At 47.7% G+C, this 24,658-nt stretch overlaps 4 protein-coding genes and 1 long non-coding RNA gene across 7 annotated transcripts in view; 3 read left to right on the top strand and 2 right to left on the bottom strand.

Moving 5' to 3' along the window:
- Window positions 1-5,501, top strand: part of LOC117643996 (neurexin-1) — a 56,080-nt gene extending 50,579 nt beyond the window's left edge. The window contains exons 13-24 of the mRNA XM_034383183.1: window positions 146-254; window positions 1,049-1,410; window positions 1,588-1,879; window positions 2,200-2,358; window positions 2,435-2,554; window positions 2,636-3,171; window positions 3,247-3,412; window positions 3,589-3,789; window positions 3,862-4,128; window positions 4,326-4,504; window positions 4,691-4,869; window positions 5,426-5,501. Of these exons, the coding sequence (XP_034239074.1) occupies window positions 146-254; window positions 1,049-1,410; window positions 1,588-1,879; window positions 2,200-2,358; window positions 2,435-2,554; window positions 2,636-3,171; window positions 3,247-3,412; window positions 3,589-3,789; window positions 3,862-4,128; window positions 4,326-4,504; window positions 4,691-4,869; window positions 5,426-5,501 (2,646 nt within the window). The remainder of the gene's footprint in view (window positions 1-145; window positions 255-1,048; window positions 1,411-1,587; window positions 1,880-2,199; window positions 2,359-2,434; window positions 2,555-2,635; window positions 3,172-3,246; window positions 3,413-3,588; window positions 3,790-3,861; window positions 4,129-4,325; window positions 4,505-4,690; window positions 4,870-5,425) is intronic.
- Window positions 5,502-6,755: 1,254 nt separating this feature from the next.
- LOC117644084 lies at window positions 6,756-7,469 on the bottom strand. Its single transcript, XR_004587654.1, has 2 exons — window positions 7,096-7,469; window positions 6,756-6,956 (listed from the first exon to the last, which is right to left on the bottom strand). It is a non-coding gene; the product is annotated as an uncharacterized LOC117644084 (long non-coding RNA).
- A 17-nt stretch (window positions 7,470-7,486) lies between these two features.
- Window positions 7,487-9,768, top strand: LOC117644083. The gene is made up of 5 exons (XM_034383274.1): window positions 7,487-7,679; window positions 7,862-8,008; window positions 8,083-8,155; window positions 8,369-8,509; window positions 8,600-9,768. Exons 1-5 carry the CDS (start codon window positions 7,641-7,643, stop codon window positions 8,737-8,739), a joined length of 540 nt encoding a protein of 179 aa, XP_034239165.1. The 5' UTR covers window positions 7,487-7,640; the 3' UTR covers window positions 8,740-9,768.
- A 26-nt stretch (window positions 9,769-9,794) lies between these two features.
- LOC117644078 (tyrosine--tRNA ligase, cytoplasmic) lies at window positions 9,795-12,995 on the bottom strand. Of its 2 annotated transcripts, none has more exons than XM_034383267.1 (11): window positions 12,838-12,995; window positions 11,997-12,213; window positions 11,740-11,915; window positions 11,527-11,648; window positions 11,304-11,444; window positions 11,019-11,201; window positions 10,700-10,924; window positions 10,488-10,616; window positions 10,268-10,418; window positions 10,038-10,176; window positions 9,795-9,960 (listed from the first exon to the last, which is right to left on the bottom strand). In XM_034383267.1, exons 2-11 carry the CDS (start codon window positions 12,210-12,212, stop codon window positions 9,850-9,852), a joined length of 1,593 nt encoding a protein of 530 aa, XP_034239158.1. In that variant the 5' UTR covers window position 12,213; window positions 12,838-12,995; the 3' UTR covers window positions 9,795-9,849. The 2 variants fall into 2 exon arrangements, with proteins under 2 accessions (XP_034239158.1, XP_034239159.1); XM_034383268.1 differs by having other exon boundaries at window positions 12,710-12,848.
- Window positions 12,996-13,138: 143 nt separating this feature from the next.
- Window positions 13,139-24,176, top strand: LOC117644081 (1-acyl-sn-glycerol-3-phosphate acyltransferase gamma-like). 2 transcript variants are annotated; one of them, XM_034383269.1, is made up of 8 exons: window positions 13,139-13,376; window positions 21,374-21,570; window positions 21,669-21,841; window positions 21,926-22,087; window positions 22,159-22,346; window positions 22,443-22,593; window positions 22,686-22,905; window positions 22,997-24,176. In XM_034383269.1, exons 2-8 carry the CDS (start codon window positions 21,384-21,386, stop codon window positions 23,131-23,133), a joined length of 1,218 nt encoding a protein of 405 aa, XP_034239160.1. In that variant the 5' UTR covers window positions 13,139-13,376; window positions 21,374-21,383; the 3' UTR covers window positions 23,134-24,176. The 2 variants fall into 2 exon arrangements, with proteins under 2 accessions (XP_034239160.1, XP_034239161.1); XM_034383270.1 differs by lacking the exon at window positions 13,139-13,376 and adding an exon at window positions 15,112-15,253.
- Window positions 24,177-24,658: the final 482 nt, after the last annotated feature.

Here is a 24,658-nt window from a genome sequence, read left to right as displayed (position 1 = left end):
GGACCCTACGGACCGCCCCACAGTGGGCCAGAAGACCGGTGGAGGCGACCAAAATTCTAGACCCGTTTTGAGCTCCAGCGCAAGTGCGGTGGAATCACCCTGGAGTCCATGGACTGCAGCTGCTGACGGCCTTCTGTTGTTGCAGGCGCTGGTGTCCGGCGAGGGCCTCAATGACGACCAGTGGCACACGGTGCGCTTCTCCAGGAGGGGCGAGAACTTCAAGCTCCAGGTGGACGACGAGGCACCCTCGCTGGGTAAGCTTTAAAAAGCGAGCGACAGCGACGTCCACACATACATCAAATCCCGCCGAGTTTGGCGCGCTTTTACGAGCCTCGCCTGCCTCGCCTGGTGGCTCCAGCCGAGCCATTCCGAAGAGTCGTTTCGTCGCTCTGTCTCTCTCGCACGCATGCGAGACGCCCCATGAGTGCGAGGGAGACAGAGCGACGACCCGACCGCCGGCCTCAGGCTCCGGCCTCAGGCGCCGTCCTGCCCTCCGCCATTTTATTATTTCCAGGGCGGGACAGGCGAGGCTGGCAGCCTGGCTGGCTGTGACTGAGATCGCTCAGAAATAGGGCGGACGGCGTTACGTGAGCGAAATGGGGTGGGGGAGGGGTGGGGTGCAGTAACGGCCGCCATAAACGCGCATGGCAATGGGGAGCGGAGCAGCGCACAGTGGGCCAGAAGACCGGTGGAGGCGGCTAAAACTCAGGACGCGTCTTGAGCTCCAGAGTCGCTAACAGGGCTCGAAGCAAGCGTATGACCCCGGCAATGGATTCCTCGTTCGGAGAGCAATCCATCGGTGGGGTCACACGTTCGGTTCGAGTCCCATTCAGCGACTCTGGAGCTCAAAACACGTCCCGGATTTTGACCGCGTCCACCGGTCTTCTGGCCCACTGTGCAGCGGAGCAGCACAGCCAAGCAGCTCGCCACGCCGCCCTGCTGCTGCCCCGCTGCCGCCACGTAACACTCGCGCAGTCTGGGTGCACCGCGCACCGCACCAACATTCCGAAGCAGGATTTGAACCCGCGTCCTCGCTTTCCTCCCCCAGGCTCCACGGCGCTGGCGCGCAACGGCGTGCTGGAGTGGCGGACGCTGCACATCGGCGGCTGGCTGCACCTCGAGGAGGAGGTGCAGATGACGTCGCCGGTGTCCAACTTCGCGGGCTCCATGCAGCAGCTCACGTTCAACGGCATGCCCTACCTGGAGATGGCGCGCGCCCAGGTGCCCGTCAGCCTCGGCGGCCCCGGCGCGACGGCGTCCTCGGGCGGCGCGGCGCACATCACCGTCACGGCGTCCATCGGCAAGCGCGACAGCCAGCTCGTGCACCACCCCGTGCACTTCAAGTCCAAGCACACGTTCGTCGGGCTGCCCACGCTCAAGGCCTACAGCGTCACCAACATCTACTTCCAGGTACTGCTTCGCCGCGGCCAGCGTGTGCCTTCCCAGGACACTGATGCCGAGAAGCGTTTTCCTCGCTGTGTCTCTCTAGCACCTACGCCCTGAGTGCGAGAGAGACAGAGCGACCAAAACGACTGTCGAAATATGCCTGCTTCGAGCTCTGTCTAATCCCCAATTATGCCTCCCCAGTTCAAGACGCGGCAAGCCAACGGCATCCTGATGTACAACGGCGGCCGCGACCACGACTTCCTGGCCGTGGAGCTCGTGTCCGGGCACGTGCACTACATCTTCGACCTCGGGGACGGCCCGGTGCGCCTGCACGACAACGGCCACCTCGCGCTCAACGACAACAAGTGGCACTCGGTGACCATCAGCAGGCCGGGGCCCCACGAGCACACCCTGCTCGTGGACGACGGCTTCAGCAGCGTGACCAGCAAGGGCAGGAACGAGAACCTGGACCTGGACGGGCTGCTGTATGTGGGTGAGTGTCGCCGCCGAACGCGGCCCCGCCGCACAGTGGGCCAGAAGACCGGTGGAGGCGGCCAAAACTCTAGGCGCGTTTTGAGCTCCAGAGTCGCTATGCGGGACTCGAACCGAGCGTGTGCCCCCACCAATGGATTCCTCGTTCGGAGAGCAATCCATTGATGGGGTCACATGTTCGGTCCGAGTACTATTTGCCGACTCTGGAGCTCAAAATGCGTCCGGACTTTTAGTCACCTCACCGGTCCTCTGGCGAATCCACTGTGCGTCGTTGAACCGCCGCCGCCGCTCCCGCGCGCCTACAAGTTGCTCGTGTTTCAGGCGGTCTGCCGGAGGACATGTTCTCGCGCCTGCCGCGGCAAGTCACCTCCCACCAGGGCTACGAGGGCTGCCTGGCCAGCCTGGACCTCAACGGCGAGTCGCCGAACCTCCTGACGGACGCGGCCATCCAGAGCCCCCAGGTGGTGGAGGGCTGTGCCGGTGCGTTTCCTGTTCCCTGTCCGCCAGCCGAAATAGGAAAACCGTCGCCGTTTCTAACGGGATGTTTCTGCGACAGGCCAAAACACGCGGTGCAGCGAGAACGTTTGCGCCAACCGGGGAGTGTGCGTCCAGCAGTGGAACTCCTACGCCTGCGACTGCGACCTCACGTCCTACACCGGCCCGAGCTGCACTGAGGGTAAGAAGCGCCCAGAAAACTAAGATGAACCCTGAGATGGTAATTTTCGGGCCTGCACTGACGCATGCTTGCCGTTTCCAGAGTCGCTGTCGTACGAGTTCGGCCCCGGCCGCGGCCTCATCACCTACGCCTTCCCGGAGGAGCGGCGCCCCGAGATGAAGAGCGACGTGATCGCGCTGGGCTTCATCACCACCAAGGACGACGCCATCCTGCTGCGCGTCGACTCGGCCACCAGCCAGGACTACATGGAGCTGGAGATCGTGGAGGGCAACATGTTCATGGTGTACAACATGGGCACCAGCGACCACCCCATCGGGGACATCAACGTGCGCGTCAACGACAACCAGTACCACGTGGTGCGCTTCACGCGCTCCGGCGCCAACTCCACCATCCAGATCGACGACTACAACGTCCAGACGCAGCACCCGCCCGGCCACCAGCTGTCCGTGTTCAACAGCCAGTCCAAGATCCAGGTGGGCGGCCGCTGGAGCGCCTCCAAGAAGAAGGTGGAGCGCGCCTTCTCCGGGGTCGTCTCCGGCCTCGTCTTCAACGGCATCCGCGTGCTCGACCTGGCCGCCTCCAAGGACCGCCGCACCCTCGCCCGCGGCGACGTGCAGGTGAGTCTCGGGCCCCGGTGTGAGTGCTGCAACATTCCAAGACGAGTCGCTGAGCATTTCCATTTTCCCTTGCAGCCGCTGACGTCACTGTCGGGCAGAAAGCACGAGCCGCCGCAGCGCATGCAGCAGACGTCGCCCTCCGCCACCACGGCGTCGGACGACCTGGTGTTCTCCGGGGCGGGCTCGGGCTGCAACGCGGACGACGAGGACGAGTGCACGCCCATCGTCGACCCCAACGGAGGTAACCGAAAGACTGATTCGTCGCTCTGTCTCTCTCGCTCTCATGAGGCGTGCCGTTTAGGTGCGAAAGAGACAATGCGATGAAAACGACTTTTGGAATCAGTGTAGCGACCGCCACGTCCGCCATTTTCTTCTCAAGTCAACACCGGTTTGATGGTTACAATCCACCCTTTCCAGCGGACGACCTCATCACGCCGGTGTTCATCCCGCCGACGCGCTCCCCCACGGCGGGGCGTCCGGGCCCCGGCGGCAAGGCCGGCCACGTCCCTGGCGGCGGCGCCGGCAAGCCCGTCTGCGACGACGAGGACTGCTTCGTGGGCTCCGGCTCCGGCGAGATCACCGTCCCGGAGGAGAACGTGTCCACCACGGGCGCGAAAGGTGCGGGCTCGGGCCAAACGGACAGTCGTGCTGTTTGGGCGGCGTGGAGGTTGACTGAGTGTCTCTGCGCAGGGTCGAGCACCCCGAGCAGCTCCATCACCACGGACGCGGACGTCGGCACCACCTTCTACGGGCCGGGCACGGGCTCGCCGGAGTCGCCCTACGGCGGCAGCTACACGCCGGGCTCCACGGGCCACGTGTCCACCACCACCGTGGGGGGCGTCGGCTCCACCACGCAGGCCGGCAGCAGCCCCGGACTGCCCCCCGGCCCCGGCCCCGCAGCGCCCGACGGCACCGGCGTGGAGACCCTGCCGCCCTCCACCACGTTCGCCGGCACAGGTTGGTCATCGCGTCGCCCCGCAGACTCATTCCGAAAGTCGTTTTCGTCGCTCTGTCTTTCTCGCACCCCTTCGGGACGTCCCATGAGTGCGAGAGAGACAGCGATGTAAACGACGCTCCGAATCAGTCTGCTGCTGAGACCTCCCATTCCATTCCACCACTTCGACTCCATTCTAACCGATCTCCTCTTTCCGCAGAGCCGGGCAGCACTTCGGGCTCGACGCCGAGCTCCACCTCGACCCAGGGGACAACCAAGTCGACCACCACGTCCACCACCACGACCACAACCACGACTACGACCACCGAGCATCCGCGCCTGCCGCCCACAATCATTCCGAGACCGCCACCCACGCCAAGGAGGCCCGGCCACGGCAGGGTGAGTTGGCGGCGCACGGCGGGCGCCTGCGAAAGGCAGGATGGGCCGGCCCGCCGAGCACGCCTGTCCGCCGGGGTGCCTACCCGGGCCCCTGCAGGCGCTCGGCAGGCCGGCCCGTCGAGCACGCGTGCCGCCGGAGTGCCTACCCGCCAGGCGTCTAACTCCCCTCCCTCGCTCTGCCCGCAGGACAACAGCCGCATCTCCCCGGAGGCAGGCGAGACAGCGGCCCTCATCATCGGCGTCATCGCGGGCACGCTCATCGCCATCATCCTCATCGTGCTCATCATCCTGAAGGTCAAGAGCCGCGGCGACGGCGCCTACAAGGTGGACGAGTCGCTGGGCTACGCGGGGCCCGGCCACTCGCCGCACGCCGCGCTGCTGGCCGGGCAGCAGGCCTCGCCGCCCCCGCAGCACGGCGGGCCCGGCATGGGCATTGGCGTCGGCATGGGCGTGGGCATGCACCCGCACAACGGCAACGCCCGCCAGGCCCAGATGGCCGCAGGGGTGTCGGGCATGGCGCCGGGCCCCGTGTCGCAGCCCCGGAAGAAGCAGGGCGTCAAGGAGTGGTACGTCTGAACGACGGACTTGACGGACCGGCCGGCCTGGAAGGCCTGGAAGGGGCTGCTTGTTGTTGATCTTGTTGTTGATTGTAAGATGCGTCTGTTTTGTGTGTTTGTATCGTCAGTTTGTGTTAGTTTCATCCTTAGTTTCTGAGCTGGCTTTTCTCGCATTGGCGCTGTTTTTCTGCTGGGGCCACGGAACCCCTCAGAAGTGGGGAACGCCAGAGTGGACAATGATATCAATCAGAACAGCAGGCCCCCAATAGAGAACTGAGTGAAAATCCACTGCGTCATGAAATTTTGTCTTCGTGAGGCTCTTTTCCAAAGACCTTTCTATTATGTTTCTTTTCTTTTCATGCAGACAAAATATATTGTACTCCAAACAATCTACACCATATCGATTTTTTTTTAAATACTCAAAATCTGACTTAGACTGATTTTTGTTAGAAACCATTATTTCGTTTTTGGTGCTCTTTGAGTAACCTGATGGTGTCTGAAACTCAGATCAAAATCGTCTATTTATAATAAACGACTGGTTTGTTTCTTTTAGCAAAAGCCCTAGGGGCTGTCCCCGTTCCAATAACTGGTGAATGGACGCCATAGTATATGGCAGCAACATTCTGACCAAAGCTTAAGGAACAGCACTTTGTCATTTGACTTACTCAAGTTTATTCAAAACCATGATGAGATTTGCATTTATTGTTGCAATAGTACGACCGATTTTTTTCTTCTCTCGTTTTTTGCTTTGTTTTTAAGTATTGGAAGTGTTGTGTACCGTGAGTCTGATGTAGCGGTGTATGTATGTGTGTGTGAGTATGTGTATGAGTGGTATACTGTACTGCTACACATGGAGAAAAAATTAAGTGGTGAAAATGCTACTATCATCATCATTGACTTTAAGGCTGTGATACAAAATATTAACACTTTACTCTTTTTAAAAAAGAGCAGAATATGCACTGTAGAGACGTTTGAAACTTTGAGTGCGTCGCCAGATTCGCATTTAAACCTTTGAGTGAATGTGTCTGTAAATTTAAATATGCACTGCCTGTCAGACCTACAGTAATAGAGGGTTGCTTTTAATTTACCAGAGATAAGAAGGGAGTCATTGTCTCCAGTCTACAGTATTGAGTATCATAAGGCAGTAATTTTATTCTCATAACCAATGTGGTGAAGCTAGCAAGGCGAATCGACTTTGTTTTACTTTATGTTAAGAAACAAATTGTCTGAGCCTGACAAAGTACGTTGTGGACGGCACTTCCTTTGTCGGTCTAGATTATCCGCCCATTTATATCCAGAGATTTGTTGTGCAGCTGCGCCACAAGCTAGCTCTCTAAAATATGTGTATATCCTAGTAAACAAAATAACTGCACCCGCAACCAATATACTTTCTTTGTCATTTTGTTTTTGTATTTGTAAACACGGACTGTGTTTAGGAGTGGTGTGAGTTCCTGCCCCCGATTGTGCTTCCTTGACCATGTGTGAGGATGTATGCCAAAAGGTAACGAGCATGAGTCTTGCTTTCTGAATATACTCGACGGGCATTCGTGTTTGCCTCTGCAGTAGATAGTTGTGATTCATTCATGTGTCGCACAAAACACTTGCATGCCGTTACAAGTAAGAAGGCTATTCCATTAATTTCTCATCCGTAGTTTAATGTTAGTTTAATGAGCAAATGAACATGAAATTGTCGGTCAGATGCGAAAGTGGAAGTCCACAAAGTTTATTGAATGGCACACTAAGCAGAACGATGGCTTGGAAACATATCCTTAGTCTATTTACTTCATAATTGTAATAGGGGGTTCTATCTTGTTGAAGAAACCCCATAATAATGTAATTTTTGTTCACTGAACCAGTTAATGTGTACTTCATTGTGTTTCAATAAACATTTAAACCTGGAATTATAAGATTTAAAAAGTTTATTTCAAGAAGATCACTTATCATTTCATAGGGCTAAAAAACATTACTATCACCCCAAAGATGCTCGATGGGCATTCACTATGTCTCAGAATATCGTTGTTACACTCCACTCACCACATAGCACATCCCTTTTTGGACTTATTCACTTATTCACTTCACATGGGATTGTTATGATTTTCTTTCGCAACCAAACCAAACACATTAGCCTTCATGGCCGGATTTGAGTATTGATAGATACTACCCAAGGTGACCGCTGCTGTGAGGTCAAATCTGCTAGCTAGTCCGCGGATTGGTTCACTAAAATATTTATCATTGCTTGCAATGATTGCTCTTGCTCTGGTTGGGTTTCTTTTTGGTGGATTCAAACTTACCGACATCCCGCAGCGCTCCTCGGTAGGCCATCGCGCACGCGCACGCAGCAGCCTGGCCTGGCGCGTTACCGTGCCTTGTATGAGAAATTGCGCATTCGGATGTGTGAATCACGGTGGCGTTTCTCTGCGTTTCTCCCTCATAGCAGACTCTACACTCAAGGAGTGACAGTTGGTGGGTGGGTGGAAGCGTAGTTACGTAATCCCGAATCATTTCTCTACATTTTAACAGGAAATCTGTATTGATTTCCAATTGTTTAGGGTGAGAGAAATCAAACCCGTCCTCTGAAGATGGTTGATCTCGGCAACATGCAGAATAAGCATCTGAAGGTACTGTTAATTGTGGTGTTGCTACCTTTGTTTTTTTTGGTTGAAGATACAAATTTAAGCCGTAGTAGAACTACATTCATGTATTGTTTGCATATTATCTCCCCATCTCGAACTATGGACCGTATTGAGATCTAGATTTTGGGACAAAGACTCATGAGTGTCATCTACTTTGCTTGTTTCAGGGTGTTTTCCTTGTGCACTTCGTCCTCATAACATGGGGCATCCAAGGTTACTGGAGCCCAGATTCCTTTCTATTTTACAATGCTTTATTCATTCTTTCTATTCTGTGGTCAATCCATAATAAAGAATCTGATGAGCCTCTGCAAATTGTATGTATAATTTGTCTGCCGTTATTTGGTTGTTTATCTTTTGCTATAATTAACTCACAACTTTTGGGTTTCAGTCTGTGATTATTAACGTTATAAGCATTCTCTTTGACGTCATTGTCTTGGCTACGTACTTCCCTCGGAGCTTCAGTAAGTAGCAAGATTTGCTAGTATTCTATGCACCTTGTCTCAAGACTATCTTTGCAATCTTTACAAGAGGGTTGGTGCTGCGGGGGTATCACCTATGTACTCCAGGCCAGCCCCTGTCTAGATGGGCTTCTTTAGTCCAGAGAGGCGGTTCCCCTGCAACACCAGTGGCCTTCCATATTGTGTGGAGTGTAACAATGTTTTGTATTTTCACAGGCAGCAGCGAGCGCTTTAGTGTTGCCATGACCATCCTTAATCTCGTGATCCGTCCAGTCACTTCTGTTGTCTTGTGGAGATTAGCATCTGAACGTGGAGGTCCTGAATACCCTGGCCGTGGTACATTTGGTGACATTTTTGGTAAGATAATCTGCTTTAGATTTTTCAATCTTCTTTGCCTAAATTTTATCCAGTAAAATACACATAACAATCTTTTTTTTTTCTGTTTAGGTCGAAATGACTCTGTTGCACCAGGAAGACCTCAGGGTGCATATGATGATATTGATAACCCCAGAAGCCATCAAAGTGTTCCTGGTGTTGTTACGGTTGATGGAGCTGGAAACAAGCAGCCTCCACCATACCATGGCTAGCTGGATCAACTGCCGGAAAGCAGACTGTACTTTCTAATATATTTCATTTTCACCTCAGGAATTACAGTGAAGGAGAAATGACCATTTTTAATGTTCTCATTTCTATACTAAAATTTTCACACAATTCTAATTAATTAACAAACTTCTCAAAATATTTCACTTGTCTGTTTCTTTGTCAATGATTTCTTGTTGCTCTTTTGCAATTGGAATTTACTGCACTTTTACTATGGCATAATTTGTCTGTTATTTACCTATCACACCACCTTCATTCCATATAATAATTAGTATGTGTCACTTCTTAGCTGCTTTTTCTGTAGCTGTGAGCAGTTGTTTTTCTTCTACCCTGTAGAAGCACTTTCCAAACTTGGTGTCATGTACTTCACTCCAATTAGAAAATGTACTTTTTATGTGATAATTTTGTATGTCGGTCATTCCCTCAATCGTTCCCTTAGATGATCTCTAAAGGAGTATTTGTATCAGGATCAAAGATCTTATTAGTTGTCTAGTGACTGACTTTTAGTCGAGGAGATAGATACTGTTTTCAGCTTTCTAATGCCATATGTTTCAATTTTCACCGCATTCCTACTAGTCATTCACTACTCTGTGTGTAATTATCTTGTGTCACTGTTGGAGACATTTTCTGCATGTGGCCATTGCATCATTCGCGGAAGCCATTTTCTTATGTGTCATTGTTAATTTTTAATAAACTTGTAAGTAGTTTGAAAGTGACAATAATGTTGTGATTAACTTTGAAAATGTTTAATTAGATTGATTTTTTTTTTTTTTTGAAAGTATTCTTGAATTACCTGTGGGGGCTCGCAGGGTTTTTGTATTTTGAAGAAAAATGGATTTGGACTCAAAAAGATGGCTGTGCTGCTGTACTGTGGCAATTTGTTTTGTATCTTTGCAACAAATGGTCTGAGTTTTATTTAGGTAGTAACCCAGTTGGTCACCTTGTTTTTATGCTCTAGTTTGCTACTAGTTTTTTTGTATGTTATGAAATCAATAAATTTACCTTGGGTATAATAATTTTCTGCTCTTTATGGAAAACTTAGTTAACCTTTAATCATAAATAAATATGTTTTATTTCCGTGTCACGCCACAGCCCCCTCACTTGATTGGTGCAGATTTCAGTGATTTTGAGGTAATCTTGCCCAATTTTGTGAGGAGAGGATTTCCTTGCCACTGAGCTTCACACTGAGAAGATGTTTTCAAATCAGCCTGTGAAGAACATGGTCACAAGTTAGTTAAGATCATAATGGTACAGCTGATACTGAATAACCTGCTTAACCACCTACCGAAAGCTTCTCCCAGACTTTCTTTTTCGGATTGAGGACATCATCAGGTGTCCCATTCTCATAGCCTTCAACAAAAACTCTTTCTCCTGGGGCACTGCCCTCAGGAGCTAACAGAGGCTCCACTGCCCTTGGTTCATCACTGTTAAAAGGATATTCATTAGAAAGTTCACATTAAGTATGACAAACATTGCAAAAAGAAAGAACGAGTAAAAAACGAGAAAATTACTTACACAGAGGCACACAATACCATACCACAGGATTCAACACCCCGCATCTTAGCTGGCTTAAGGTTACACAAAACAATAACATCACGATTTTGCATTTCCTCGATGGGAACAAAGTTCTTTAAACCACTAACGATTGTTCTGGGCACACCCTCACCTGCAAAGAAACGCATTAGCGTTCTGAGGGAACATTTTGTTTGTTTCAATATGGAATTTTTAGACGTACCAACATCAATTTTCTCGACATACAAACTGTCAGCTTCAGGGTGATTCTGAACATCAACAATTTTGCCAACCCTGATATCAAGTCGGCTGGGCACAAGCTCGTCTGAAGCTGCTCCTGCTGCTCCACCCTCTAAAAAGTTTCCCAAGATAATTTGAAACAATACAATACAAAAAATAAGGAAAATACCAGTAAATGCAGTGCAACATACTTACTGGTAGCTTTGCCCGGTGGAGGGTATGCTTTGGCTGTGAGCTCTTTGAGCTTGGGATCCTGGAAGGTTTTAATGATAGGAGCTAGCAGCTTGTTTATCTGGGGTTCAACAGCAGCCTTGAGATCACCTGGGTGGATTTCCTGTTTGGCAAATGCCTGTTCTAGTTCTTCAAATGTACTAAAAGTGAGGTCTCCACCATGATCAGCTGAACGGGGGACAAGGAACCCTGTCCCAAAAGAGTACACATTAATAATAAACAATCAAGAGGAAGAATAAACTAATTTGATGTTCACACTCAATGTTCAGTGGCATTAGTTTACCTTCCTGGGCACCAAGAGGGAATATGACGTGCTTCACAAAAGATAGGATTCCATTCTCAGTGATATTTCCGGGCTCGCAAAATGCTTTCTTTAGCTTCTTTTTGACAACAGCGGGCTCATCCAGAAGGTCAATTTTGCTATCCTCTTCAGAGGATGACATTTTACCACCAGTAAGGCCAGGAACTGAGAGAAAAATTTATAACATCAAAAACCTATACTTAAAACAGCTCATAAAGGAGGCCTTTAAAAATTTATACAGAATAATCATAAAAGTACAACACCCACCCATAGGATTCATCAAGTGAGCTCGCTTCGCATAGCCTAGTTGGGGTAAGTACTTTTCTGACATGGTAAAGATTTTTCTTTGATCGACCCCTCCAAATTGCGCATCAACTTTCAGGTACTCTTCATCTAAAGCCTGAAGACCTGCACAGAAGAAAAAAGAATGAAAATGGTTTCAATTAGAAGAGAAAAAGTAGGTGAGACAATAAAAGATATTATTACACACCAGGGTACAGTAAACCAGACAACAGGGGGTGCTCCACTTGCTTCACCACTTCTGCGCCTGCTTTTTTGGCGTCATGCTCTGTGATTGCAGAGCTCATTCTGTATACATCCAGGGAATACTCTCTGTTTAAAAACAGAAAACGAGCATAACAATTTTAAAATTTACGGATAAATTTGGCAGTAAAGTATGAAAGGGTTTAACAACAAGCATTACCTTGAAAGTTGGTAGTCTGTTCCCCGGACAAACTTGAGCTTATCAAGAGGGACATCAATAGACAGGAGCATTTGTTTAATGACATTTTCGTAATATTGAGTCCGGAGGGCCAGAAGCTCCCAAGGTGCTTTTTGATTGTCTAAATATCCATGAAGATCTGCGAACAGAATGGTCACCTGCGGGCAAACAGTTCACTGTTAGTATCAATGTTTTTAACGAAAGTCATAGGTTTGCTGAACAGGTTCAATTGCACTCACCTCACAGCCTGCTCTCAAGAAGTCTGCAATTTTGGACATTGGGACAAAGTAAGCAATATGGGGACGGCCCGTAATTGCTGTGCCCCAGTAGACTTTTAGGTCCCGATCTTTCAGGATAGTGGTTATTTTATCTTCTCCCAAAACTTCCTGAAGATTGCGAGTGATAAGCTCCAGTTTGCTTTGCCATGTCGAATCCGAGTTGTTGATAGCACCCATTCTGAAAAAGGAAAATGGAGGACGCAGAATACCATAAGTTAATTTGATACAAATTCAAACACCAACAGCAATTTATGTGCCAGTTGTGCCAGGCTGTTTACTACGCAAGCGAAGCCCTAATTCAAAAGAAATACTAAAGATAAGGAAAATGACTAATTTCTCATCCACCTGTTACAACAGCACTTAATTATAGACTTTTATTTAAAGTAGGTAGCAGAATTAATGTGAGATCACAAATTCAAAAGAAAGGTTCAAATGCACTAAGATGTAATGCCTGAAAATTTGTCTTGTAACAACACTTTGACGTTTATAAATACTGACAATATGTCAACCATAGGGAAACCTAACCTCATCACGAAATTACTTAGGATCTTCGTACATAAAGATGGCTTCTGCTGACATCAAATAAAACTAGAATTTTACAATAGACATGGCATTGGGTCGACACTGTCAAATTTAAAAGGGACGTTCGATACAAAATGCTGAATTGATATAACCTTTAATTCAGCAGCCCAGGCAGGTGATGCAATAAGGATAAATGGGAGTGACACTCTGCAGTTTTTGTATCTGGCAACAAAATGCAAACCGCGTAATGTAGAGGATTTGTTCATTCAAAATTTCACACCTTAACAATCAGGTGGTTCCCGGATTTCGGGGAACAGACGACGGGGCCGGGAGGCGAAGCGGCGACGGCCCTGGTGGCAGCAGACGGAAAGGACGGGGGAGGGGGAAGGGGAGAGAGACGAGAGGGGCCATGACAGCGGGGAGAGAGCGAGAGCCTGGCACGGGAGCAGGGACAGCAGGGAGGTGTAGGGGGTGGCGTAGGGAGGCGGCGGGGAGACTTCGGGTGGGGGTGGACGGGACGCGGGGGGAAAGTGGGCGGAAGGCGGGCGGGGCGGGGCGGCGGCTGTGAAAGATCTAGTCCTGTGGGTCCGGTCCACGCGGGTCGCGTTGAGACCACGCCACACCATGATGCCTCCAATTGCGTCTGGTATTCCGTATCAGAGCCACACGTCCCTCCTCTTGTTGGCCGACTTGGCGACTGACCCGTCCCCGTCGTTGACCGCCCGACTGGCCCCACCAAGCAGCAAGCGAGCAGCCCCGGCGGCCTGAAGAGAGGACCACGACCCGCGCCGATCCTGCCGCCTTCACTACGCACGTCGGGTACGTCCTTGCTGGGGATTGGGCATAATGGGGGCGAACTTCGGCCCGGCGTGTCCTCCGGAGGTTGCTCAAGGCGTATTGACTCCGGCTCAGGTGGCGTGAGTGAGTTGTTTGGTTTGAGCGAAAGCTTTGCCCGAGTGCCCGAGAAGGTGAGAAGTGGTCGGGGTGTTGCGTGTTGCACGCCGCGCAGGCGCAGTGGGCAGGCGTCGCGCAGGGCGGGGCCGCTAAGGCGGCTAGGGCTGACGGCCCGTGGCGCGAGGGGTGCGGGGCAGTGCGCGGCGGGGGCGGAGAGGGGTGGCGAGACCGCGGCGGGTGTTGCCTAGTGTTGCCACGGGGTGCGTGCGGTCCAGCAGGCCGTTCATGGCCGGTTCGCGAACGTGAATCTGTCGGTGAGCATTCGTGGCTTTACGGAGACTAAAACGAAGACAGTGACTTGGGCGTGCGTGAATCGTCTGGACGAGCGAGGGGGTGAGGCCGAGGCGGAGACGAAGCATGGGTGCCGCAGGGTGGAGCGTAAGGCGAAACCGTCAACGTGGACGCGGGTGGTGGAGGGAACTCCCAGTTCCCACCGCCCGCGCCCATGTTCACGTTCTCTCGGCTTCACCCGCCCACGCTTTCGTCTACTACACTACTTTCGCCTACGCTTTCACCCACACGCCTGACGCGCACCGCAAACGCCCACCCCCAGATTCACGTTCGCTTCCGCCTCGCTTCGCGCTATCAAATCAAACAATCAAACCCGATCGGGCCCAATCAAGTTCCGAGCAGCGTCTAAGCTAGCGATCTTTTTGTTTTGCGGTAGGCTCGTGTTGGCCTGCTGACGCACCTAACCCGTTATCGGGCGGTGTTCGAGTCCCTGTTCACATTATTTGAATCACTAATTTGACGTATACTTTCTTTTTTACCTCATGTTTTGTCAAGAAAACGTTGAAATCTTCTGCTAGCTGCTCTCGATCCTTTGGGACTCCCCTCCCATGGCTTCATGCTTTTCTCGCCTTGTAATTCTCGCTTATCTTCACCTGTTCCTCCGCTTGTCAATGGAGCAGCACGGCTGCAGGTAAAGCACCGTTTCCAAAGATGCTGCTCTTAGACCCGACCCAACGCACCCCTACGAGACGCTCCATGTGCAAAAGAGACAGAGCGACGAGACGCTGCGAGACGCTCCTTCGGAGTCAGGCGACTGTGACAAGGGTCAGCGCGTGACGTAAAGAGGCGCGGTCGCGTGATCTGGATCCGAGTCGCTTTCGTCGCTCTGTCTCTCTCGCACCTAGGCGGGACGCTCCATGAGTGCGAGTGAGACAGAGCGAAGAAAACGACTCTCGGAATCAGTCCGCCCAGTCTCTCTCTCTCTCTGGTGGGAGCGCGAAGCCTAGGCGAAGCCAGTGGCCTCTGCGAAGCGTAGAGATCCCTCAGCTCAAAAGACTCCCCTGTGGTCCTTCCTCCCGCCGCATCCCGTGACGTCATCGGCCTTGAGGCTAGCAGACGACAGTCAGACGACCGCCAAAAATGGAAGAGCAGGGACTGCACGCACGCGATGTGTATCGGACGTCGACGTTGGCAGTGTACCTTCGGCACCCACCCGCGAACACGCGGCCGCGGGCTACGCGCCACGCCCCCGCCCCTTGCTGCGCGGCACCGGGCCCCTCGAGAGCCTCGGGCCCCGCCGGGCCGGGCCGGGCCTCGCTGCCCCGCGGGCCCGGCGGCAGCGGCAGCGCGAGCGCACTATGACTCGGAAACAGAGTAGAGTGGCCGTGTGGCTGGCCGTCACCACCACACCGTCAGTCTCGGCAGTCTGCTGAGGCTGACGAAAGACACCGCACCTAGCGCGTCTAGCGCTCGCGCCAACCTTTCTCGGAGAGCTGTCTTGATGACAGAACGTGTGAGTGATTGTGTTCTCGACTGGGGTTGACTATTTGACATTGCGTTGCTGGAGCCCTTCACCATGTTGACATGCCCTGGACCTAGACAACCTAGACGAGTGTGCCGAACTGTGGCGCCAGCAACTTTGTCCGGTGTGGTGACGGCTACGCGGCTACCCCTCAGCTTTGCAACACCCTCTGCTGTGATTTCTCTCGAATCCCCATGCATCATGTGTTGATTTCGTAATTCTCTTGTAGATTTTCAGGATGGAAATAGATAAAACTGGTAGATTCAATTTTCACGTGTATTCCATTGGCTTGGCAGTACAGGAGTGAACAGGAAATTTCAGAAACGACAAACGCAGTAGTAGACAAAAGACAAACGACATAAAACAATAGAATGACGATATGACAAATGTTTCTGTACCTAAATATGACAAACTAATACACCCTCTTTTGTTAGATATTAAACAGAGTTTGTAAATACAGAAAAGAAGCTTTTAACATCTAAATTATGTTGCCAACTGGGTTTTGGAATGAATTAACAAGCTAAAACAAAAACTCTAGGTAAGATAGATAATACTCAAACACAGATCTTACATGGCACATTGATTTTAGATTCTAAATCTCAATTAGAAATAAGAGGAAATTATACATAACCAAACAATCTAAAACTAAACCCTTATTTTGGTACAATCTTTGGAATAGGGTACCTTAATTAAATACAATCACAGAGCAATGTGAGAACTACTTAGATTGGACGGGAGAATTTAAACAACCTAATAGTAAGTTATGCTACTGACATAGAATAAATGATTAAGCAAAAAGGGAGGGAAAAAAAAGTAAGGAAAGAAAATAAACAAACTTAACCTACTTAATAACTAGGACTACAAAATAAAAAAAAATGAAGGGGGAAAAATAAAAAAAAAAAAAACAAATTAATCAGCGCCGACACGTTACAGGAATGTCCGAGTTCACTGTCCACAGTTGCAGCCTGGCTCTTGGCAGACCTTCTTCTTCCTTGCTCGCTGACTCCTGCGGACTGGCTCATCTTCTTGGTTCCCTCCTTGGCTTGGAGTGGGATGTTCCACAGTAGCAGGGGGATCTTCAGAGGCTGTCGGCTGGGTCTCTGGCGGTGTTACATTTGGATCCGCATCAGGGGCCTGTTCAGGGATGATGACTGGATCCGAGGGCTGCAAAGGCTGCGTTGGTGGTAGGTTATTGGTGACTGGCTCCTGCTGGGGAGAGTTGGGAATCGCAGTAAGATATGCTCTGTTTCTTACAATTGGATATCCTTTGTCGGTAATCATACCATAGCTCCTATCTCCTCTGGCCAGATGAGTGATGGTGGCGTATTGCCTGGTGTCTTTCACCCATACTTTGTCACCAACTTTCAATATCTCCAAGGGCTTCACTCTATGTTTCCGGTCGTACCAAGACTTAGCCTTGTCCTGTCTATTTTGCAGGTATTGCCGGTACTTCTTGACGGGAGGGACTTGAGGCTTGTAGTCCATCTTCACCGACGGCAGGGAAGTTTTGATGTTTCTGGATAGAAACAGCTGCGCTGGGCTGTACCCAGTGTCATTCACAGTAGCCCTGTATTCTTGCAAAGCTTTTCCAGGATCTTCTGGGTTTTTCTTGAGAATAGTTTTGACTATCTTGACTCCAGCTTCTGCAAGTCCGTTACTTTGGTGATGTTCTGAGCTTGATTGGGTTTGAACACAATCATACTTCTCCAGGAATTGTTCAAACTCTTGACTTATGAATTGCCTGCCCCGATCAGTTTTGATGAGATTGGGTGATCCAAATAAGTCAAACAGCGGCTTTAGCTTGTTGATAACAGCTGCTGTTGTGGTGGTTGTCATCTTGTAGAAGATGGGGAACTTGGAGTATCCATCGATGATGACTAAATAATCTTGTCCCTCAAGCATTCCAAGATCCATACCTATGATGTCCCAAGGGTGTTTTGGAACTTGTTCACTTATCATTGGTTCTGGTCTCAGTGGGCCATTTTCCAGACACGGTTTGCATCTAGATATCATCTCTTTCAAATCAGCATTGATGGTGGGCCACCACACTGACTGCTGCGCTCTTCTGATACACTTGACGAGCACCAAGTGTCCTTCGTGGAGCTTCTTCAACATGTCTTGTCTCAAAGGGGGTGGCACGTACATCCTTTTTTGAAAAGTAACCAGACTTTTGGTCATGGTTAAATCAGCACGGAAGTTGTAGAATTCACATGTTCCAGGTATTAGCTCATAGGTATTGGGCCAGCCTTCCATGATGTAATGGGTAAGAACTTGTGAAATTGGGTCCTCTTGCTGAGCTGCTTCCACTCGTTGCAAACAAGGCGAGGACATTGGTAGTGACAGAGCCACTGTTGCGACAACTAATTCTTCCACTGCTTCTTCTTCCAGGATATCCTTATCTTCACGAACCGTCTTCAAGGGGGCTCTTGACAGGATGTCAGCCAGATAGTTGAACTTTCCAGGGATGTGTTCCACTTTATACCAGAAGGGGACGAGACGCATTCGGAATCTCTGTAGCCTGACAGGCAGTTCACTGATTGGTTTGGTTTCCAGAATCGCCACTAGAGGTTTGTGGTCGGTCCTGATGAGGAACTGAGGCAGCCCGATGAGAAGTAGGGCAAGCCTTTCCAACACCACCACTACGGCACAGGCTTCCTTCTCCACCATAGAATACCGCAATTGAGTGGGAGTGAAACTAACTGACACAAAGGCCACCGGTCTCCACACATTTTGATGGGGATCCCTTTGTTCCAGGACTCCTCCTGCGCCATACATGCAGGCATCTGTTGTGACTCGAGTTGGTCGCTTCGGATCATACCACGCCAAGACTGGGGGTGATGTGAGGATCTTCTTAATGATTAGAAATGATTCGTCATGACTCTGGCTCCACCCATCCATGGAATCTTCCTTGATGAGGTCTCTGAGAGGTTTGTTGATTTCTGCCAGATTGGGTATGAACTTCATGTGATAGTTCACAGATCCCAAGAAGCTTCTGAGTGCTGATACATCAGGGGGGATAGGCATCTCCAAAATTGGTTGCAGCTTGCACATTAGTGGTCTAACACCTTCTGCGTTGATCAGATGGCCCAGCATAACGCACACTTCAACTCTAATGCTGCATTTGGATTGATTGAGAGTCAAATTATTTTCTTTGAGTCTCAGGAGCACCATTCGGAGTCGTTGGTCATGTTCTTCTTTGGTTGAACCTCCTACCAGGATGTCATCCATGAGATTGACGACTCCTGGGACCCCAGCTAGAATGTGAGACATCTTCCGCTGGAAAACTTCACTAGATGATTTAAGTCCCATTGGCATCCTCTTGTATCGGAATCTTCCAATGTGGGTGATGAATGTGGTAAGGTCACGACACTGATCGCTCAACTCCACTTGGAAGTAGGACTTGGATGCATCTAACTTGGAAAATGTCTTACATCCAGACACTTGGGCGAAACATTCCTCCACTGTTGGAAGCTGAAACAGTTCGCGAACCACATTTTCATTCAGAATGGTGTAATCCACAGTGATGCGGATAGAACCAAGACTGAATTTTCCATCGGCATCTGGTTTCTTCTTGATGACAGGCACCAGCGGACTGCACCACTTGGTTGGATGCTCCACTGGCTCGATGATGTCACACTTCTTCATGTCTTCAAGCTCTTCTCTGACAGGTTCTCTGAGAGGAATGGCGATGTGTCTGGGTGCGGTGATAGCTAATGGTCTCGCACCTTCAATGAGCTCAATAGTATACGATCCAGGAATCTTTCCGAGCCCACTGAAAACAGACTTGAACTCTTCTTCTGGCGTGATCTTCTTTTCTTCTGCTCCGACTGTTGCTACATCTTTGACTAGACCAAAGGCGATTCCTTCTGATCTTCCTAGGAGTGCAGTCTTGACACCTGGCACCACATAGAGAGGAGTATACAGGTACTTGTCCTTATACTGAAGTCTGATCTTGCTTATCTTGCCAGTAACATTCATGTTTTCAGAATTGGCAGAATGAAGTCCACTTGCACTCTCCAGTGGGGGAAAACTATTTTTATGCTTGTTATAGTAATCCGTTCCCACACATGTGACATCTGCACCCGAGTCAATCTTGATAGAAATGTCAACAGTACCTATTTTGATATTTACCATTTGTGGTGGTACGTATGGAACTTCTACTTGTTTGGGCTCCACTGAATGGTTTGACTGTTCAGCTGTTGCCACCACTGGCTCTTCTTTCTCTGGTATGGTCACTGTACTCATGAAGAAATTGTACGCCTCGCAGTTTGTTACGCCTGCTACAGATGGGCTGGGTTTTTCTTCTGTCTCCACATTATGCACTGCCTTTTTTTCTTGTTTCTTGCCTGATGCATGCTTCTTCTCAGATTGTGGTTTCCTAGCTTCGTCTCTCTTCTTCAGCTTGCACTTGACTTCCCAATGTCCAGTAATCTTGCAGTAGTTGCATTGGGCATTCTTAGCAGGGCATTGTTCTCGGTCATGTCTAAACTTGCTGAGACACCAGCCACAGGACTTGCCATCTTCTGAGTGTGATGAGGTGTCTTTCTTGGTGAAAGGTTTGTTTCTTGATACCCCAGCCACAGATGCACTTCCCTCGGCTCGCTGCTGCTGTTGATGCAACAGATGTTGGTGGGTAGACACAAGTTCAGTTTGTCTAGCCCTGTTGCAAACCCTCTCCAAAGTTGGTTCATTTTCTTCACTTTGAAGAGCTGTGGATAAAGCTTTGTTGAGCATGCCTGCTATGATTCGATCACGAATCAGTTCATCCGTCATAGTGCCATACTCACATCTCCTTCCAATAGTGTGAAGGTCTGTGATGAATGCGTCAATAGACTCACCAGGCAGCTGTACTCGGCTGTTGAACCTGCTTCGTTCGTACAGCTTGGTTTTCTTAGCTACATAATGTGAGTCGAACTTCTCCTTCACTTTGGCAAAGTCCACTTTCTCTTCTGCAGTCAGCTTGAACGCCTCAAAAATGTCATTGGATTTGGGTCCCATTGTGTACAACAGGTTGTTCACTTGAGATTCTGGGGCCAGCACTTTCACAGGGGATGAGTCTTTGTATTGTTCATACCTCTTGATCCATGCGGGCCAGTCTGCTGCTGTGAAGGAAAATTGTTCTGGGGGCGGCGTGGCTGATCCCGCTCCCAAAAGCTGAAGGAGTGTTGCTGGAAGTTGCAGATGCTTTTGCTGCTCTTGTTGGAGTGATTGCTGCAACTGTTGAATGGTAGTATCTTGCTGCTGTTGAGCAAGGGCTTGAGCTTCGAAAGCTGCTTGTTGGGCCGCTAGTTGAGCCGTAAGTTGTTCCAAACGTGCCTCCATAATGGCGTCTTCGTCGAAACCTTCAAAAAGTTCACGGATGCTGAGATCGAACTCTTCGTCAGAACTAGACTCGTAATCTGACATTCAATGGTTTCTTCCGGAGGTGAAGTTCGTCGGTCGCTGCCACCATGTGTTGATTTCGTAATTCTCTTGTAGATTTTCAGGATGGAAATAGATAAAACTGGTAGATTCAATTTTCACGTGTATTCCATTGGCTTGGCAGTACAGGAGTGAACAGGAAATTTCAGAAACGACAAACGCAGTAGTAGACAAAAGACAAACGACATAAAACAATAGAATGACGATATGACAAATGTTTCTGTACCTAAATATGACAAACTAATACACATCACTTGTATATTTTTTAAAATTTTTGATAACTCAAGTAAAAAATGTTCATGTGTCGTTATTGTTACAATTTGAATTTTGTTAAGCTGATTTTTTTTCAATCGGCAAATAAGGGTAGTTATGATCATCTCATTGGTGTTAATTCGCATGGTTCAAAATTTACATATACCAAAGCTTAGTTGAGCAGTTGAAAGGATTGTCAAAAGGTGATGAGAGGAGAGGGGGAGGGGGGAAGGGGCTTTTTCTTTACCTTGTCTAGAATAATTTTCACTTGTTGCTTTAGTGTCAGTCTCCCCTAACCTTGAGTTCCATGTGTGCTGAAAGATGCGACCAGACCCTTTTATCTTATGTTCAGCTGCTCACCTTTTTTTTAGTTTTTCATTGTTTTTAAATTTTTTGTGCCTCTTTAACAATGTATTTTGTTTTTGTTTTGCTTCAGGAAGTACAAAATGAAAATGGCTCTACTTGACTCGTTTAAGAGGTCAACACTGGCTCATCTTCTGCTGGCCATAAATTTCTTTTTGTCTGGATTGGCTATCAATTTTGGACAGGCTATCCTCTGGGTAGGAGTGCGTCCATTTTCTCGCTATTGGTACAGGAAAGTGAACCAATATCTTTGCTATTCTTTGAATTGTCGTAAGTATTAATTATTATCTGATGTAATAAGATTTTTTAATGTCTTTTCTCCCTTTCCAAACTTGCATGCTAAGATATTTATTTTATGTTTTCTGCAGAGTTTGTTTTTCTTGCCGAATGGTGGTCTGGTTCTGAAATTATCTTATACATCGACCAAGAAAGTCTGAAGAAGTACTATGGCAAGGAGCATGGCTATCTCATCATGAACCATTCTTACGAAATTGATTGGCTCATGGGTTTTGTCTTATGTGAGAGAGTACAAGTGTTGGGTGTAAGTTTATTGTTGGCTCAGTTCTTGTAAAAATAACTGTGCTTTATTTTATTATATCATGTGAAATTTACCTTTATTTTTCAGAACTGCAAAGCCATCGCCAAGAAGGCAATTCAGTTTGTCCCAACTGTAGGCTGGTCTTGGAAATTTGCCGAGGCGGTATTTCTTCAGAGGAACTGGGATAAAGACAGAAATATTATTGGCAAGCAAATCACAGAGCTGCTCGATCATCCTGACCCAATTTTCGTAAGTAATTTTAAATTAATTTTATCCTGGGTAAAAAAATTTGTTTTATTTAAAGTTTGAAATTTTTTTAGCTGCTCTTGTTTGCTGAGGGAACACGGTTTACCAAAGAGAAACATGTGACCAGTTTGAAATTTGCTGAAGATAACGGTCTCCCCATTTTGAAGCATCATCTTACACCTCGAGTTAAAGGCTTTACAACTTCTGTATCATTTATGCGAAACAAACCTGTTGCACTTTACGACGTGACAATATGTATGAAGTAAGTTTCATCCCCGTCATGTCATCATGATGACACTGTTCTTTACCTCTATTTTTATCCAAATTTATCATTTCATGCACCAATTTTGTTTTGTAGAGAATCTGATCCTGTGGCTCCAACGATCACAAGTCTTTTGAATGGAAAACATGTGGAAGCTCACATGTACATGCAGCGTATTCCAGTTGAAGAGGTACCTGATAATGATGAAGCAGCTGCAAAGTGGTTGCATGATCTCTATGTAAAGAAGGTATGGGCAAAGCAAAATATACTTAAAGATTTCAAAAGATCTTCTTTTCAATTGAGAATTATCCGAGTCCCTGTTCTTTTCCAATATTCTAGGACAAAATGGTGGACAGCTTCAAACAGACTGGAAGTTTCTTTGAAACTAGTGGAGAGCCTCCCCTCAAGCCTTTTACATTACCAAGACGCTGGTATTCACTATTAAATACTACTGGTTGGGCGTTGGTTACAATTCCTTCAGTGTTTTATGTTCTGATATCACTGTTGTTCTCTGGATCACTGTACTACTGTTTATTTGGAATACTTCTAGTGGCTTTGAGTAAGTATATTTGATCAATATTTTTTAGTAATTTTTCTTTACGTGTTGTACAATGTGTACGTTTTCTAATTCTTGTTTTTCCAACTGTTAGTTGGGTACCTTTTCTACCTCCTAATAGGCCTGACGAAGATAAACAAGAGTTCATCATATGGAAAATCCAATGGAAAATTGAATGGAAAATCCAATGGAGAATCAAATGGCACCACACACAACCACAAGATAGAATGAGCATATATGCTTGTGCCGTGTTTTTTATTAGTGCTTTCTATGACCACTTTTAATTACTAAATTTTCCCATGACTATAAAAGTTCTTTATAATTTCTATAAAGTTTCAAAGTGCTGTACAAATGGTACTAGACTGATAATTTTGGACTGTTGCAAAAATATGTAATGTATTTATGGTTGGACCATGGTATTATGTGCGAGAGGTGAAATATTATTTTAAATTTAAATAATTTAAACCAATGCTTGTAAGTTTTAATTTCTTAAATCTGTGCAGCCTGTGTTTTTTTGTCGATAAAAATTTTTCAGTGATGTTCCTCAACTTTGGGAACCACACCATCCCTTTGATTGGGATGAATATTTTCCTTATTTTGTTACCCCTGCACAGAAAAGGCTACTTTGTGGTGTCACTCTTTGTGATAAAGTAGATGGGAGAGACCCTAAAGTTGTTGACCAAGCATGTCTGAAGCAAGTTTCTTGTATTAGCAGAAGTGTTATGTAGACTTGAAGAATATCCAGCTTTAAATGTTGCTTGGAGCTGCTATTTGCAGGAACTGAAATTCATTTAGTTGTAGTTTTACAATGAATCATTTTATTATTTTAACTAACTTATTACCTACTTTGTAAACTGAACCCCTTGAAATGTACTCAACCAAGCATTCTTTGTGATGCAAGAGCTGTGTAAAAGCCTGATAAATTATAAATTATCGGAGGAAAATATTCATGTTTGTTGTCGTGTTTCCTCATGCTCTATTTATAAAAATCAAATTGATGTGTTCTTACAAATAAATGTGATAAATTCTTGAAGTCCCATGCCTTGATGCAGCTAAAACTGATAATTGTTGTTGCATAATATCATTACATTTGCTCATTGTATGCTTTGCTGTGGTGTGACTAGTGATTACCAGCTGTGACTGTTACATAACTAGCTTCAGCTTTGTTTCTTCTGCTTTTACAAGTCATAATCGGAAAGATACCTACTATCTAGGCCTGTAAGCTTAGCACTTCTGTATATATTTTGTTTGTATAAAATACTACGCCATTCTAAGAGTCTGTTATTTGAGCCTTTAAGAATCTTGTGTTTGTGCCATATACATATGGTGCTTATCTGTGCTTTAACTGTGTACTCATGTATTCCTCAAACTGTTCTCCTAATCCTATGTTTTGCTAAAAAAAAGAAATTCCCATAAACCATTATTTTTTGATGAATGTAATATTTCAGAATGTTGACAGGGACAAGTACTGAATACACCTTTTTTTTTTTGAATGAGTGTGCAAGTGTGTGTGCCAGTATTTCATGTGTCACAAGCTTTCGGTATCATACTCAAGAGAGCTCCTTCAAAAAATATTAATTGAGTATTCTGATTTAAACTCTTTCTGTTTTTGACTGATTTTTATTAATGCCTGTCTGTCTACCATTCCTCTGAGATCCCAGTGGACTTTTGTTTTAGTCCTGGCATTTCTTGCACTAGGAAGTTATTGATACTGATAAACTAAGTGTGGCTGTGTCAAGTCAAGTGGGTTTTGTTG

The sequence above is a fragment of the Thrips palmi genome, unplaced genomic scaffold (genome assembly GCF_012932325.1).
Source record: "Thrips palmi isolate BJ-2018 unplaced genomic scaffold, TpBJ-2018v1 HiC_scaffold_17, whole genome shotgun sequence".
NCBI lineage: Eukaryota > Metazoa > Arthropoda > Insecta > Thysanoptera > Thripidae > Thrips > Thrips palmi.
The sequence above is the reverse complement of the archived record's forward strand: the minus strand, read 5'-3'. Positions and strand labels throughout refer to the sequence as shown.